The 14,845-nt window shown below is 58.5% G+C and overlaps 1 protein-coding gene across 4 annotated transcripts in view; it reads left to right on the top strand.

The window, feature by feature from the left end:
* Window positions 1-13,403, top strand: part of TBC1D14 (TBC1 domain family member 14) — a 110,842-nt gene extending 97,439 nt beyond the window's left edge. For all 4 annotated transcript variants that reach the window (XM_066387841.1, XM_066387840.1, XM_066387842.1 and 1 more), the window contains 2 exons: window positions 8,845-9,103; window positions 10,820-13,403. In XM_066387841.1, the coding sequence (XP_066243938.1) occupies window positions 8,845-9,103; window positions 10,820-10,885 (325 nt within the window). In that variant the 3' untranslated portion in view covers window positions 10,886-13,403. The remainder of the gene's footprint in view (window positions 1-8,844; window positions 9,104-10,819) is intronic.
* The last annotated feature ends 1,442 nt before the right edge of the window (window positions 13,404-14,845 follow it).

The raw sequence follows: 14,845 nt of genomic DNA, 5'->3' as shown, positions 1-14,845 counted from the left end.
TTACTATCTGTGACTCTTAACGGGTCCTTCTAAATTCTTGCAGGGGAGAAGTGGTGTCTTGAACCTGTTTTTTTGTTTATTTATTTATTTATTTTTGTATTTTTTCAAAGTGAGAAGGCGGGGCAGACTCCCGCTTTGCGCCTGACCGGGATCCACCCGGCATGCCCACCAGGGGGCGATGCTCTGCCCATCTGGTCTGTTGCTCTGCTGCAACCAGAGTCATTCTAGTGCCTGAGGTGGAGGCCATGGAGCCATCCTCAGCGCCTGGGCCAACTTTGCTCCAATGGAGCCTTGGCTGCGGGAGGGGAAGAGAGAGACAGAGAGGAAGGAGAGGGGAGGGGTGGAGAAGCAGATGGGCGCTTCTCCTGTGTGCCCTGGCCGGGAATCAAACCTGGGACATCCACACGCTGGGCCAACGCTCTACTGCTGAGCCAACCCACCAGGGCTGACCTGTTTTTAAGTGCCATTGATCCATTTATTGAACGAGATGTCACTCAGTACCAGGTCTGTTTGTGACAGGCTCTGCTGGCACCAGGATCGGTGTTGAGCGACACAGCCTGCCTGCTGAGAGCCCTGGCTGGAGGGAGACACGTGCTCACGGACAGCTGTGCAGCATGATGAGTGCTGTCTCTCGGGGGTGGGGGGAGACCGGAGGCCCTGGACCCGGGCTTAGGGATCAGAGGGCACAGGGCAACACATGAGCCTGTGCCAAGGCCCGCTGGGAGCGTGTGGTGTTCCGGAATTAGCAGGGCTCTGGGCGGTGGCGTGGTGATGCTGGGCCTCAAGTCAGGGGTGGAGGGGGCAGGGGAGGGGTGGCAGGCTGGGTCCTGGTGCATCTGGGACACCACGCTGAGGACCTGGGCAGGATGACCAGTGCTACCTGTCTGTCTTCTGTAGTTGGAAGGTGGCCTGGTCCTGAGTGGGGCAGAGGCCCAGGCCTCCCGCTTTCCCGGCTGCCGTGCTTTCCCACGGGACCTCGTTTAACCTGCTTTACAGGTGAGACAGCTGAGGCTCAGAGCGGTACAGTGGCATGCCGGGGTCTTACGGCGAGCCGAACGGCGAAGCTGGCACTCGTGCCCCGGAGCTGGCATGCCTTCCACACACTCCTTTCCCAGGGACTTCGTCATAGGGCAGCATATCCGTGATGTGGGTCCCCGCGCAGCCTCTGGAGATGGAGTCACTGCACTGATGGCCCCACTGGGGAGGGTCAAGCATGGGTCAGTCCTGTCTGCAGCGCCGAGTGCAGCAGCGTGCAGGCTGTCTAAATGATGAGGAGGCTGGGGCGGGGGGTGCTGACACCTTTATGATGCGACATGTGGCTGCTGGACGCCTCGTGATCCCTGCCCACTGAGCTCCGCTGAGGCCTCTGCCGGTGTCGGCTTATTCTTGCACAAGGAAGTGCATGCTCGACTGCTTCTTAGAAGAGGACCAAGTAGGACATACGTCACCTGGGTCTGCAGTCCCCATGCAGGGCTGGGTGCACCGTGAGTCCCAGGTACACGCTGACGTTGAGTGCAGCACGGAAACCGTGCATTCACCATTTATTCCTGCCCACGTTTAGAGGCGGCCTGCGGTGGTCCCGGCTCTCACTTGGGTGCTCAGAGGGGGGTGAAAGCTCAGGGCAGAGCAGGGTGGGCCCCGGGAGGAGGCACAGGGCAGGGCCAGTGTTGCCCAGAGCCCGCCCGAGGAGCTGACAGTCCGACCCTCAGTGGGGGTCATCACACAGTGTCTGGAGTAGGTGCGCATTTCAGCAGAGGAAGCCGCCAAGGCCCCTCGCCCGGGCACACCTGTTGTGAGTGAGCCAGTTCTGTCTGCTCGCTTCTGCCAGTCACCTCACCTCCCAGAAGCCACACCCACACCTTGGACGGCCAGGCCTGCCTCTGCATCACATGCGCACGGTGGCTGTCCTTGGGTGCGGCCCGTGAACACGGTGAAGTCTAGGGTGCCCACAGCCCGCTCCCAGGCAGCAGACCCCTGTCCCACCCTGTCAGAGGCTGAGGGTGCTCTGGGCTGGCCGCTGAGCATTCTGGGTGAGCTGGGCTGGGGCTCCGGTGAGAAGACAGTACCCTCCCTGCCCCGCTGTCCGCACGGAGGCCAGCTGGGAACCGTCCTTCCTCACCCCCGGTTTCTCCGCCCTGCTGGGTACTGCAGGGTCGCCGGTACCTGGCCTGGTTCCCCCCCTCCACCCACGCCCGGTGCTCCCCCGTCACAGCGCCGGTCTGCTTAGGTTGTCCTCTGTTGCGTGCTGCTCCCGTGATAGACAGAGCTCCGTCAGTCACCTCTGTGTCCCTCGTGTTTGACCCCGTGCTTGGCGCGATTCCTGGATCAGAGAAGACCTCTGTTCCTGTGGGGCCCCTTTCTGGGTTTAAATACGTAGAATCCGTCCTGAGCCCCCTGGGCTGTAGCCGCTGCTCTGTGGAAACTGGGTGTTGTCTGACTGGTGGTTCCAGGGCTGTCGCAGCTGACGACACCGCCTTCCCGGCATGATTCTCAGTGAGTGGCTGGTTCTCAGTGAGCGTGGCTGGTTCTCAGTGGGCGTGGCCGGTTCTCAGTGGGCGTGGCTGACTCAGTGGGCGTGGCCGGTTCTCAGTGGGTGTGGCCGGTTCTCAGTGAGCGTGGCTGGTCACTCTGCTCACGTGGAGCTGCAGAGCAGGCTGTCATCAACACGTCCATCTTTCTCATTTTGAGCCTTCAGTCACATATCTGCGTTTTGCAGGAGGACTGACATGCGGTCATTTGATCTATCAAAGTATTGCCCATTGCTGCCAGAGGGCAGGGTTATCTGGAGGTACCAGTGGGTTTTAGGGTGAAATGATCTGAATTCAAGACTCCAGCAGTACATTCCCAATTATGATCAATGTTTCTTGTAATGATATTTAGTGGTGCTTGGAGATCTATCATTACTAGAACTTCTCTCTGCCTTAAAGGAACGGTTAAAGATGGAACCCCTGTTAGATGTTTGTTTCCATTGGGTCTTGTACTCTTTTTGCTACAGCTTTTAATTTGGGGACTGTAGGTTTGCCTGAGAACTTCTCCGGAGCAGGGGCTATCTTGGTGAGCTCCCAAGCATTCAGAACGGTGTCTGTCACATACTGGGGCTGGTGTGCACGCGCGTGCGTGCACGGATGTTCAGTGCGAGTGTGTGTGGGGCGGAGGACTCCAAGCCTGTAGCGGGAAGCCTGCTCACAGGAAGGGCCCACACAGCCACCCTGCGGGTCACCCGCCACCCCGGTCTGGGGGAAGGTGGAGCCCACGTTCTAATGCAGGGGTTCTGCTGGCCCCTACTAGGTGCTGGGACGTGAGGTAACAGCGCCTCTTGGCTCAAATTACAAGGCACTCTCTGGACTTAATGCAGGATTTAATAACTTTCCGGATGGGAGCTGGGGTTGGACGTGTTCACTAACTTCAGACTGAGTCTGAATCACTACCTGCAATTTTTAATGAATGTAGTTCGACCTGGGACCTCACGAAACCTAAGGAGCCTGAGCGGCCAGCCCTTCTCTTCTGGCAGCATCTGTCTCGCGGTTCACGGGTTAGAGGAGCGCCATGGGGGAGGGGCTCGTTCTCAGGAGTCAGTCTGGAGGGGAAATTGGGCTCCACTGGAAAGTGGTGGGGTCAGGCCCTGAAGGTCCAAGTCTCTGGCTGTGGCTTCTCAAGGGGGAGACTGCTATGTGGCCTTTGCCCTTGCTTTCCCTCGGGCTAAAGTCTGGAGTCCGTGCCCTCCCTGTGTCTGCAGTTTTCCGATCTGTGGAATTGAGGTGGCAGCTGCTCTGTCATGGTGTGGGAGGAGCCCAGGTGGAAGCAGGGGGCAGCCCCACCCAGGGGAGCAAGTGCCCCCTCCCTCTGCTGGGACACGAGCTGGGGGCTGGGAGGAAGGAGTGGCCCAGGGCAGAAGTCAGTGCCCTCACTTGGGGGTCTGAGAGGGAGCCTTTGCCCCATCTGGCCTTCCCTCCCGCTCCATGCACCCTGGCTTGCTGCACACTCAGGCCGGCAGCCAGAGCAGATGTCGCCAGATGCGGTGCTTTCTGGGGACGGTGAAGGCCTGACCAGAAAACCCCTGTCCTGTCAACCCCTCACACACGTTGTGGGGGAAGCAGATACAGCCGGCGCTTGGGGTCCTGATAAACCTACAGCCACCTCATTGCTTCAGCAGCACAGAAGACGTTAATTTGCATTAGTTGAATTTCTGCCCAACATTACCATATTTATATACAGTTCATGAATATGCAGTGCTCTCCTCCTCCATGGGAGGAGCACCAGGGAAGCCAGGAGGGCTGGCTCCGCCCATCCTGTTCCTCCCAGCTGGCCCTAGCTGCAGCAGGACAAGCCCAGAGGGCACGGGGGTGGGGCAGGGGGCGCTCCGAGGGCAGGATGGGGGCGCTCCGAGGGCTGTCCTATATCCCGTGGCCGGCTCTGGGGGACCCAGACGGAGCCCTGGGTCAGGTGTCAGCTCCGGGGTGGGGCTGGGCTGGCTCCTCAGAGGCTGCAAGGAGCTAGCTGCTTCGCCACTCTTCTGAGCCTGAGGCGGGAGAGCGTTGTCTGTGTGTCCTGTTCACAGCTGGGGTTTGAATCTAAATGTGTAAAATTTCCAGCCAAGCGTCTGAAAGCTGGTGGTGATGAAGGGTTTTCCGTGATGGAGGGAGCGGGAGACGCAGCCGAGAGGTCCTCCCTCACTGCTTGGAGACCGGGACGGAGAGGTCCCTGCAGTCCGGGTCCTGGCTCTCAGGGCGGCCCTGGACTGGGAGCCTGGTGCTGAAAGGCTCGCTGAGTCTTCTGGGCTGGGGGGGCAGCGGGGGCAGAGGGGCGGTGGCCGGGTGGCCGTCCCTGCCTGGTGACCCATGAAAGGGGAGGTCTGAGGCCATGGAAACAGCCTAGCACCGGCTGAGATGTGGAGAAGGACACATTGGCCAGGTGGAAATTTAAAAAAACTTTGTTTAAAAAGCACATTTTATTTAAGCCATAAAGGCATTCAAGGCCTTAATAACTCCATGTCAGTCTGTAAAAATGGTAAATGATATCAAGCGTGGCATGACTTACACTTTCCTGCGTGAAGTACAGCCTGGGGACCAGTTCTCCGACTGTCTCACGGGTCAGCAGCGCTGGACACTCGCCCTCTGACCTGGAACCCTCTCTTCTGGGGCGCTATCCGCACGCACACTGTCGCCAGCGTGGAGCCGCCCCTGACCTCGGTGAATTCGTGCACCCTCTGGTGTCAGACTCCTCAAACTTCACACGTCTAAACCCTCAGCCCTCGACCCGCCCCTCCAAACCAGAGGTCCCTCGTCTCCATAAATGACAGCTAACCCTCAGCCCTGGACCCGCCCCTCCGAACCAGAGGTCCCTCGTCTCCATAAATGACAGCTAACCCTCAGCCCTGGACCCGCCCCTCCGAACCAGAGGTCCCTCGTCTCCATAAATGACAGCTAACCCTCAGCCCTGGACCCGCCCCTCCGAACCAGAGGTCCCTCGTCTCCATAAATGACAGCTAACCCTCAGCCCTGGACCCGCCCCCGAACCAGAGGTCCCTCGTCTCCATAAATGACAGCGCCTTCCTTGGAACCGCTCAGCCAGCACCCAGCGTCCGTGCGTCCTGTTCCGTCTTCTGCCAGGCGACCCCATTGCAGGGTCCCTTCAGGTTCTCCTGACTGCTGGCCAGCCCGCCACTGCCACGCTGCTCTGACGGGCCTGGTTCCAGTGGCCGCCCTGTGGCTGTTGTTCCCCCACAGGCGCGTGTCTATTCCGTGGATGGGACCCTCCTGTGGCCAGGCCTCCACTCGTTTCCACGTCACGCAGGAGAAAGCTCGTCAGGCCCCGCGCGTGCCAGGCCCTGGTCTCAGGGCCTCTCCGTGTTCTCCCCTTTGCTGCTTGTGGCTGCAGCCCCCTGGCCTCCTGGCTCCTCCTGGGATCTGTCCAGTCCGTTCCCGCCTCAGAGCCTGTAAACGTGGGTGCTTTCCAGACCCTTTCTCTTGGCTTGTGGCTTCCTCTTCAGAACTTTAGACAGATGTCACTTTTCAGTGATGCGTTCTTCCCTGCTGATCCTATTTCCAAGGGTGTGCCTGTGCACGCCCTCACACGTGCATGCACGCCCAGTCTGGCAGTCCCTGTCTCCTGCCCCTGCTTGCAGTTAAGTCAGCACACCCTCCGCCCCAGAGGGGAGGCAGTGCTGTCTGACCGATGCTATGATGTATCCTCATCCCTGGAGAACAGTGACAGGCAGACAGCACTTCAAAGCATGACTGCAGACAACGGGCTGACTGCTCACTTGGCACCAGGAGAGCGCAGGTCTGGGCAGAGCTCCGGGGGCGCAGTGCCCGGTGTGTGGGGGCTGTGCGCGCGCTCAGGCTGTGACCGCGGCACCCAGGTCGCTCACTCTCAGGCTGTGACTGCGGCACCCGGGTCGCTCACATGCTGGCTTGACTGTACGAAGTTCGGAACAGCTCGTTGATGGAGCCCTCCCACCCCCAAACTGAAGAATTTCACGTTGAGGAAATTTCTTACGCTGCTCTGTTTCCTCATCCTTTCCCCTCGGGACTCTGCTTTGAAGACGTGAAGGCTTGATTTCTCTGAACGAACTGGCAGGAAGAGGTTGTAACTGTGGATTGAGTCAGTTCTACTTAATTAAAAACAAAACAAAACCCCACATCCTCTTAGATCGGTGGCGTTCATCTGTGGACCAGCGGGAAATTTCTGGTGGACCAGCGGTTGAAAACCACAGCTCTAGACAGGATGGAGAAGGTTCTGGAGGTGGAGACCAGAAGCAGAAGACCTCCCGGCCTCTCTGTAACTGCTCAGTTTCTGAACTGGGACAGAGCTCCGGGGCGGGGGCGGGGGCTTTGCTGTGACCTCTCCCTGAGCCGCCTGATGGACTCTTGTGTGGTCTGGACATTAGGGCACGGGCTTTGGGGTCGGGTTCAAAACCTGGCGCTACCACTTACTAGTGGCAGGACCTGGGCACATTTTCTGTGACATCGGTCTCCCTGTCCCATCGCCTGAGTTGAGTGAGATCTGAATTGTTAGGGCTTCCTCCAATCCTCTCGAGTTGTAAATCTGTGACGAGCTGTAGCCTTGGGCGTTGTTGGGCTCTGTCGGCCTGGTGTGTTGCGGGCCCAGTGGCTCCTCTGGGTCCTGGGGGAGAGGCTGTTTCCCAGCGGAGCGCCCAGCCAGGGAAAGCTAGGGCTGAACTGCATCCCGGACGTCACTGCAGCCAGGAAGCCTGTGCCCATGAAACGCGTGTGCAGGTTTGCTAACACAGGGTAGTGTTCCTGGTGGTGTCTGCTACAGGAAGGTGAGGGTCCCACTGTTGGAGACTTGATGACATTCCTCCTGACCAAGGCGACTCCACGGTGTGAGCCTGAGCTCGGTGTCCCCACGGGTCCCGCGGGTCCCCCAGACCGGCACAGGCACAAAGGGAAGACTGAAGTCTGAGGAAGAGTGGTTTTCCAGGAGTGATAGGGCTGTCCCCCACCAGTTAAGAGTCACCACTTCTAGTGAGTACCAGTACTGGGGAGGAGGTCCTGAGAACCGCCACTCTGGGACATCCAGAGCAGGTGTGGGAGCCTGTCCATTACTGGCTCCTTCAGCAAGATGGCCACGTGCTGGATGCTCCGGCCGGAGAGGTGCAGGGCGGGGTCCCTACTCCCGTGCTGTCTCCACGGGAGACGGGCAAGCCCAGGGCCTGTATGCTTGTGGCAGCACCCGGGTGGAGGGGAGCCCAGGAAGGGAGGGGCACTCTGCTGGGCTGTGGGGCGGGGCTCCCTGGGGGTGGTGCCCAGGCTGCATCTCCCAGCTGGAGGAGGGGATGGTTCACGGGGAATCGGTTTGCCGACGTTCAGCCTGGACTCTCCCTGCCGTGTGTGAAGGAGGCCCAGTGAGACACGGGTAAGCCTGGTAACACTTGGGTCCCTCGGGATTGTGTCTGTCAGGCAGTGTGCGTTGTGATTATCACCACTTTTTAAGGGAATACATATTTGTATTTCTTTTTTTTTTTTTCATCTGATGACTTGCATTGTTAAATATAAGATCAGTTTCTTGTAATCCACGGTCAAATTTATTTGGAAAAATTCACTGTTCCTTTGTTGACCCCTTCAGAAGAAGAGTGTATAGTACTCTCCACAAGTACTGTGCACGTGTGGACACCGAGTTGTAAACTTCTGTTCACCGTTTCTGTTGCCCACCAGACCCTAAACCAGGGGTCGGGAACCTATGGCTCGCGAGCCAGATGTGGCTCTTTTGATGGATGCATCTGGCTCGCAGACAAATCTTTAATAAAAAAATAATGTTAAAAATATAAAACATTCTCATGTATTATAATCCATTCATTTCCTACCGCTCATGTTCATGGTTGCGGGTGGCTGGAGCCAATCACAGCTGTCCTCCGGGACAATACCAAATTTTTATTGGATAATGCGTAATGTACACAGGTTGTTGTATGGCTCTCATGGAATTACATTTTAAAATATGTGGCGTTCATGGCTCTCTAAGCCAAAATGGTTCCCAGTCCCTGCCCTAAACTCTCTCTGCCTTATGAACCTCATACCCAGCTCCTACCCACGAAGCAAGCGTGAAGTAGGTGCTTGATAAGTATCCGCTGCGTGGCGGTGTCATCAGTACCAGCAACTCCAAAGTCGCGCTGAGTTCGAGATTCCGTGTGGAAGCCGACGGTGCTGTCTCTGGAAGCGTTCACCCTGCCGTCGGCTTGAACGCAGGCTCGTGCTCGTGCCCCAGGCCCCGTGTGTGTGTCTCAGTACGGACGGGACTGCCTCGGGGCGTTGGTGATGGACACACGCTGTCCGCAGTCCTTTCTCTTCGCCATCCAGAGCCTGAACCGCTCCGCTCTCCCTCCAGGATCTTCACCCTGTACAGTAAGTCGCTGCCCCTCGACCTGGCCTGCCGCATATGGGACGTGTTCTGCCGCGACGGGGAGGAGTTCCTGTTCCGCACGGCCCTGGGCATCCTGCGGCTGTTCGAGGACATCCTGACCAAGATGGACTTCATCCACATGGCCCAGTTCCTCACCAGGCTGCCCGACGACCTGCCCGCGGAGGAGCTCTTTGCTTCCATAGCCACCGTCCAGATGCACAGTCGGAACAAGAAGTGGGCTCAGGTGAGCGGGCTGGGCTCCCCTCTCCCCCGTGGACTCGGCAGCAACATTCAGGAGGCACCGTCCACAGCCCTCTCCCCAGTGGCCCTTGCTCTGGAGGCCTGGGTGTGGGGCTGGGCTCAGCCGGGGGTTCTGGGCTGTCGGATGGCGGGGCTGCCAGCCAGTCTGCAGTGGCGCTGGGCGTCAGGACCCCCAGTGTGTCATCATGGTGCCCGCTGTGCAGTGGACGGCGTTTTGTAAACCAGGCCCCCTCCCCTTTATAAAGGTGCCTGAGATGGAAAGCACAGGGAACTGACACGGGGGGGTGGGGGGGGCAGCGGGGAGGCTGCCCGGGACAGAGGTCCCACCCGGCTTCCTGGGCTGTGCTCTTGCCTTGGCTCTGCAATGTGTGCAGTCCTGGTCTGCTGGGTCCTTTCCATGTCACTGGTCTTCCCCATGGCCACGCCCCCCAACATACACCCCTCTCCCCCACATTCACACACACATCCCGATGGTGGCTGTGGGGTGAACATTGTCTAGTTTTACACAGTTGCAGGTCCCGTGGGACGTGTGGTCTGTGCACCTGGCTCTTAATGCCGGGCTTGTGGTGAGGACCCCGGTGAGCTCTCCAGGACGAGTAGATGCTGGGTGTGGTCGGCAGTCCAGTTTACTTAGAGGTGGGGGGCACTTTTATCTACCTCAGACCTGTGCAGCCTGTTTGTAACCTGCACGAAAGGTTTCTGCTCGGCCCCTTGTAGTTTGTAATTCAGTCCAGGGGGCATGTTGCCTGGCCCCTCGTGGGTTAGCATGGGTGCTTCAAATGTTCCCTGGGAGTAGAAACCAGGCAGATCTGAGTTTGAATCCATCTGAGCTGTTTGCCTTGGAGCAGGCCACTCCTGTGGGTGCCCGTTTCTCGGGTGCCTGGTGATGGGTGTTAAGCTTCCTGAGCACGATTGTTGTGGTGAGTGAACAGCCACCGGGCGTGACGCACCTGGTGGAGCGCGGGCGTCGAGGGGGCCTTCAAGAACTGCAGCCACTGTTTTTAAGCAGTCACAGTGGGATGTAATTTTTTGTTGTTGTTGTTCTTTTCCGAAGCTGGAAACGGGGAGGCAGACAGACTCCCGCATGCGCCCGACTGGGATCCACCAGGCATGCCCACCAGGGGGCGATGCTCTGCCACAATCAAAGCCATTCTAGCGCCTGAGGCAGAGGCCACAGAGCCATCCTCAGCGCCTGGGCCAACTTTGCTCCAGTGGAGCCTCGGCTGCAGGAGGGGAAGAGAGAGACAGAGAGGAAGGAGAGGGGGAGGGGTGGAGAAGCAGATGGGCGCTTCTCCTGTGTGCCCTGGCCGGGAATCGAACCCGGGACTCCTGCACGCCAGGCCGACGCTCTACCACTGAGCCAACCGGCCAGGACCTGGGATGTAATATTTTAAAAATAAAGGTTAAGCAAGAGCTGAGAGAGCAGAGAGGAGGAGCCCAAGAGGGGGCGGGAGCCCAGCTGCGGTGGCAGTGAGCGCAGGGTGAGCCCTGCAGTCCCCGCACCGGGGCATTGGCACCGCCACTGCCAGGAGGGGCTGGGGGCACTCGCCCAGAGACGGCTTGGCGCAGCCCTGCGTGAGTCGGTGAGTCTGGGAGCGGGAGGTGGACGTCAGGAGAGGCAGAGGGTTCGTGGGAGCCTTCCGGGATCTTCCTCAGCGTGGGTAGCGGGTCGCCATGACGCCCTCCTTGTGATTCCCAGGTGCTGACCGCGCTGCAGAGGGACAGCCGGGAGATGGAGAAAGGCAGCCCGTCTCTGAGACACTGAGGCGCCGGCGTAGCTCCCAGCGCACCTGTGTCCTTGGGGATGGACACCCCGCAGCTTACAACAGGGGTGTTTTCCTGTCTGATTCCTGACGCTGGAGTTGGCCTTAAACAGAACGAGCAAAACATTTGAAGAACGCGACCAAGGCTCAGCCTTAAGCAGCTCAGTGGGACGTTGACCTGATGTTGACATGGCGACCACCGCGCACTCTGTGTGGTTTAAAAACGGGGCAGCGGTTGCCTCCCTCCCTTTATTCCAGCAGAAGTTAATTAAATGGCGATGCTTTTATGTCAGCTACTGGAAGGGACACTACAGTCTTTCTTAGCCGAGGCGCGTGAGACGTGCTTTGGGAGACAGACCTCAGAGATGTTATCGGCTCCCAGGGACCTATTTTGATAAGAAAAAAGTGGATGATTGAGTTGTCGAGGTAAACTTTCTAGAAACAGGTTGTTTTTAAATCCCAGCTACCAAAGATGCATTAAAGGCAGGCGGGCTCTGGTGGGTGGGTGCCGACAGCAGCTCCGGACTCCGCCCGCCGCGGAGTGATATCGTACCATGTTGCCTTGACACCACGCAGCGCGCGGGCCGGGGGAGCCCACGGTTCCGGAGGCGGCTCCCTGCACCTGCTCAGCAGTGGAGGAAGGTTTGTGCAGGGAGGACTGGACACGCAGAAGGCCTGGGACTGCAGACAGCTCCTAAACTGGTGGAGACCGCCCCCAGTTAAGTCAGAGGGCAGAGAAGGAGGGTGTTAGACCTGGTTTCCGTGCAGGCTGCAGACAGCACTGTGTGTGTGTGTGTGGGGGGGGGGGGGGCTGCTCCATTGGGCTGACAAGGCTGCTCAGTCCTTTGTCACCCGGACCACAGGATCAGCCAGGAGTGCCGCTGGGCCCCTCCTTGTGCATTTGGCCTGAAGGTAGACTATTGAGAGGACTGAGAAGTGAGCCGCACGCCTGCTGCACATCTGCCGGCCCAGGCAGTCTCATCACATTCTTAGTGCCCGTTCCACCGGCCATTCCCTGTTAGTTGGTTTCCCCGGGGCTCATTCGTACCCTTTTTTGATCTAGATTTTCTCTGACGAGTTTTGAGAACTTTGGGTTGTCCAGATTCAAAGAAATGAGTAGTTTTTGCACAGAGTAGTCCAAAGGACTAGCTAATCTCTTAAGAAGAAAGCTCTCACGTGATAAGCTATTGGCATGTTGGTCTCTGGGCATGCTGGGCAGACCAGGTTCAAGGGCACTGGCAGCCAGCCGCCCGTGCTGCCGCAGTGGGGCCTGGCCCCTCCGTCTGGCCCTTCTCAGCCCCAGTGCCCCGCTTGAGGGTGTCCCAGGGTTGGTCTCGTGTCTGGTGCTGGAAGCACCCTCTGCTTTGAGCGTGCAGCCTGCAGCCAGGAGACCAGGGGTGGAAGGTATAGCCTGGCTGCGGGCATTGGCCACGTCTGCCGGCGTCGCCGCGGGTGCAGTAGCACCTGCCGAGCCTGTGGCCGTCCTCATGCCCCCCGTCCCGTCTGTTCTGTGTGTCTGTGTGGAGCCGCCTCTGCCCCTCATCTCCTCGCTGCACGCTCCAGGGAGGCTGCAGAGCATCATGGATGCCCTTTCCGCCTGAGCCCTTAACCGCTGACGTGCCCGACCTCTGGGACGAGGCGTTCTGTCTCTCCCGAGGCCGTGGTGCCTTCCGGACACAGCCGGTCCCTGACACCACGACGCTGAATGTAACCTGGACTCAGCCATCCCTTGCAGACGTACCTGTTCTGTTCCATGACGGGGGCTTTCTGTTTCTGAAAGATGTATATATTTTCTTAGACTCTCCTTAAGTCGTGACAGACAGAAAGCGGTCCCCTTCAGAATGCATTTGTGCATTCCAGCCCAGACCTTAACGATCTTTGTCAGTTTGACACCTCTTTGGATAGCATCCTTTCCGTGTTAAGTTTTTAAATAGGTTCCATTTGGAATATGAAACCAAATCTCTAGTTCAGAAGAGGTTTTCATGACCTATTCAGTGACCCCATGAGGTCTGGCTGGTTTGCTGTGTCCCCTTCAGCGGCCTGGACATTCTCAGTTCCCGCCCGTGGCCACCTGGGCCCTTTCCACCGAGGGTTGCTTGAGACCATGGGGCTGTGCTTCTTTGACATCATCCTTTAAGAAAACTGGAAAAGAAGCTGCGAGGCCACGCCCCTTGGAAGCACACGCTTCCCACCCCCGGGGCCCTAGGTTTGCAGTCTGAACCCTCCGGCCTCCGGCCTCCGCCAGGGCCTACGTGCCACCAGCTGCTCAAAGCCGCTCCCCCACCAGGGCTTGGAATCTCCTCTAAAAACAACTCTCACTTTAAAAGGTACTTTTTAACCGCTCAGTTTTGACTATTTTGAATAGTTTGCTGATAGAAAAATCCTGATAACTCTTGCTACATATCATGTTTTAATTGCGTGTACAGTTAACCTTTAATCTTATTTAGTAATATGTATCAAGTTAGGACTTTTTGAATTGTAAATATATGGTTTTATTAAATAAAAGTCATGTAAACTTGTTACTTACGTCACTGCAGTTTGATTTAAAACTGGGAGTCCTCACTTCGAAGTTGGGCGGCTGCTTGACTTCGGGCAGGCATGATGCTGTTTCAGGGTTTTAAGTCTCAGTCGGATCAGGTGAATGAGACATGGTGCATTTCTGGTGATTTGATCAAGGAGTCTGAGCATTTAGTGCATCCCTTCTGAGCCGAAGCGGAGCCCCGGACTGGCTGCCCCTGTCAGACGAGACTCTGCTCCTAGCTGTAGCCCCTTCTCCCCCCATCCCCACGTCTGCCACCCGCCTGCCACCCCGCCCAGCAGGTCGTCGCCTCCTCCGTGCCAGCCTCTGGGCTCTTCCCCCTGCCCCAGGAAACCCGCCCCCAGCCTGCTCAGCCCGGTGCTGTGTCCCGCTGCCCCAGGGCGGGGTCCCTGGCTCTTCCCCCTGCCCCGGGAAACCCGCCCCCAGCCTGCTCAGCCCGGTGCTGTGTCCCGCTGCCCCAGGGCGGGGTCCCTGGCTCTTCCCCCTGCCCCAGGAAACCCGCCCCCAGCCTGCTCAGCCCGGTGCTGTGTCCCGCTGCCCCTGGGCGGGGTCCCTGGCTCTTCCCCCTGCCCCGGGAGACCCGCCCCCAGCCTGCTCAGCCCGGTGCTGTGTCCCGCTGCCCCAGGGCGGGGTCCCTGGCTCTTCCCCCTGCCCCGGGAAACCCGCCCCCAGCCTGCTCAGCCCGGTGCTGTGTCCCGCTGCCCCAGGGCGGGGTCCCTGGCTCTTCCTGGGCCAGCCTGTGCCCCGGTTCCCATCTGTGGCACGGAGATGAGCGGTGGCTGAAGCAGTCCTCGGGGTCACATGGTGGTGCCTGTACCTGTCCTCCACGACTGTCACAGATGCTGCCGCCCTCCTGTTCGCCCCTCGTGTCTCCTTGAGTCTCCTGGAGAGGAGCTGTTGGTCATTGGGCGGAGCAGACAGCGGAAGGGTACTTCCAGGTGGACCAGCAGATGGAAGCCTTGGAGCCAAAGCAAGTCCTCCGGTGGGCCATGCGCTGTGTGAGCCCCAGCACTGTCTGCACAGGTTTAACTCCAGGACTGCGGGGAGCACCATGGCCCCTGCTGCCACGTCCCAGGACGCCTGAGCCCTGCGGGGCTCCCTGTGGACGGAGGGGCAGTGGCCTACTCCCTGAACAACACGTCAAAGCCGGCTCCCCCGGCTGACTCCACAGTCTCAGCAGTTTTTCTTAAACTGCTCCAGTCGAAAATAACCCCAGTTTAAGGTGCAGTCTAGCTAAGGATTAGGAACAAGAGAAGTTAAATTCTCTAAGCCTCACTTTTCTGTAACTCAGGTTATACAGGACACTCAGCACCTAGCCCCTGGTTTGTGAGGATTAAACTAACTTGCTGAATTGTGTCGTTAAAAGGAACGTTGCCATAAATGGTTGGGCTCCTCTCAATGTGCACACTTTCAGTGTTCATCA

This window comes from Saccopteryx leptura, chromosome 5 (genome assembly GCF_036850995.1).
Source record: "Saccopteryx leptura isolate mSacLep1 chromosome 5, mSacLep1_pri_phased_curated, whole genome shotgun sequence".
NCBI classification, from domain to species: domain Eukaryota; kingdom Metazoa; phylum Chordata; class Mammalia; order Chiroptera; family Emballonuridae; genus Saccopteryx; species Saccopteryx leptura.
This window is presented reverse-complemented; position numbering and strand designations above follow the sequence as displayed.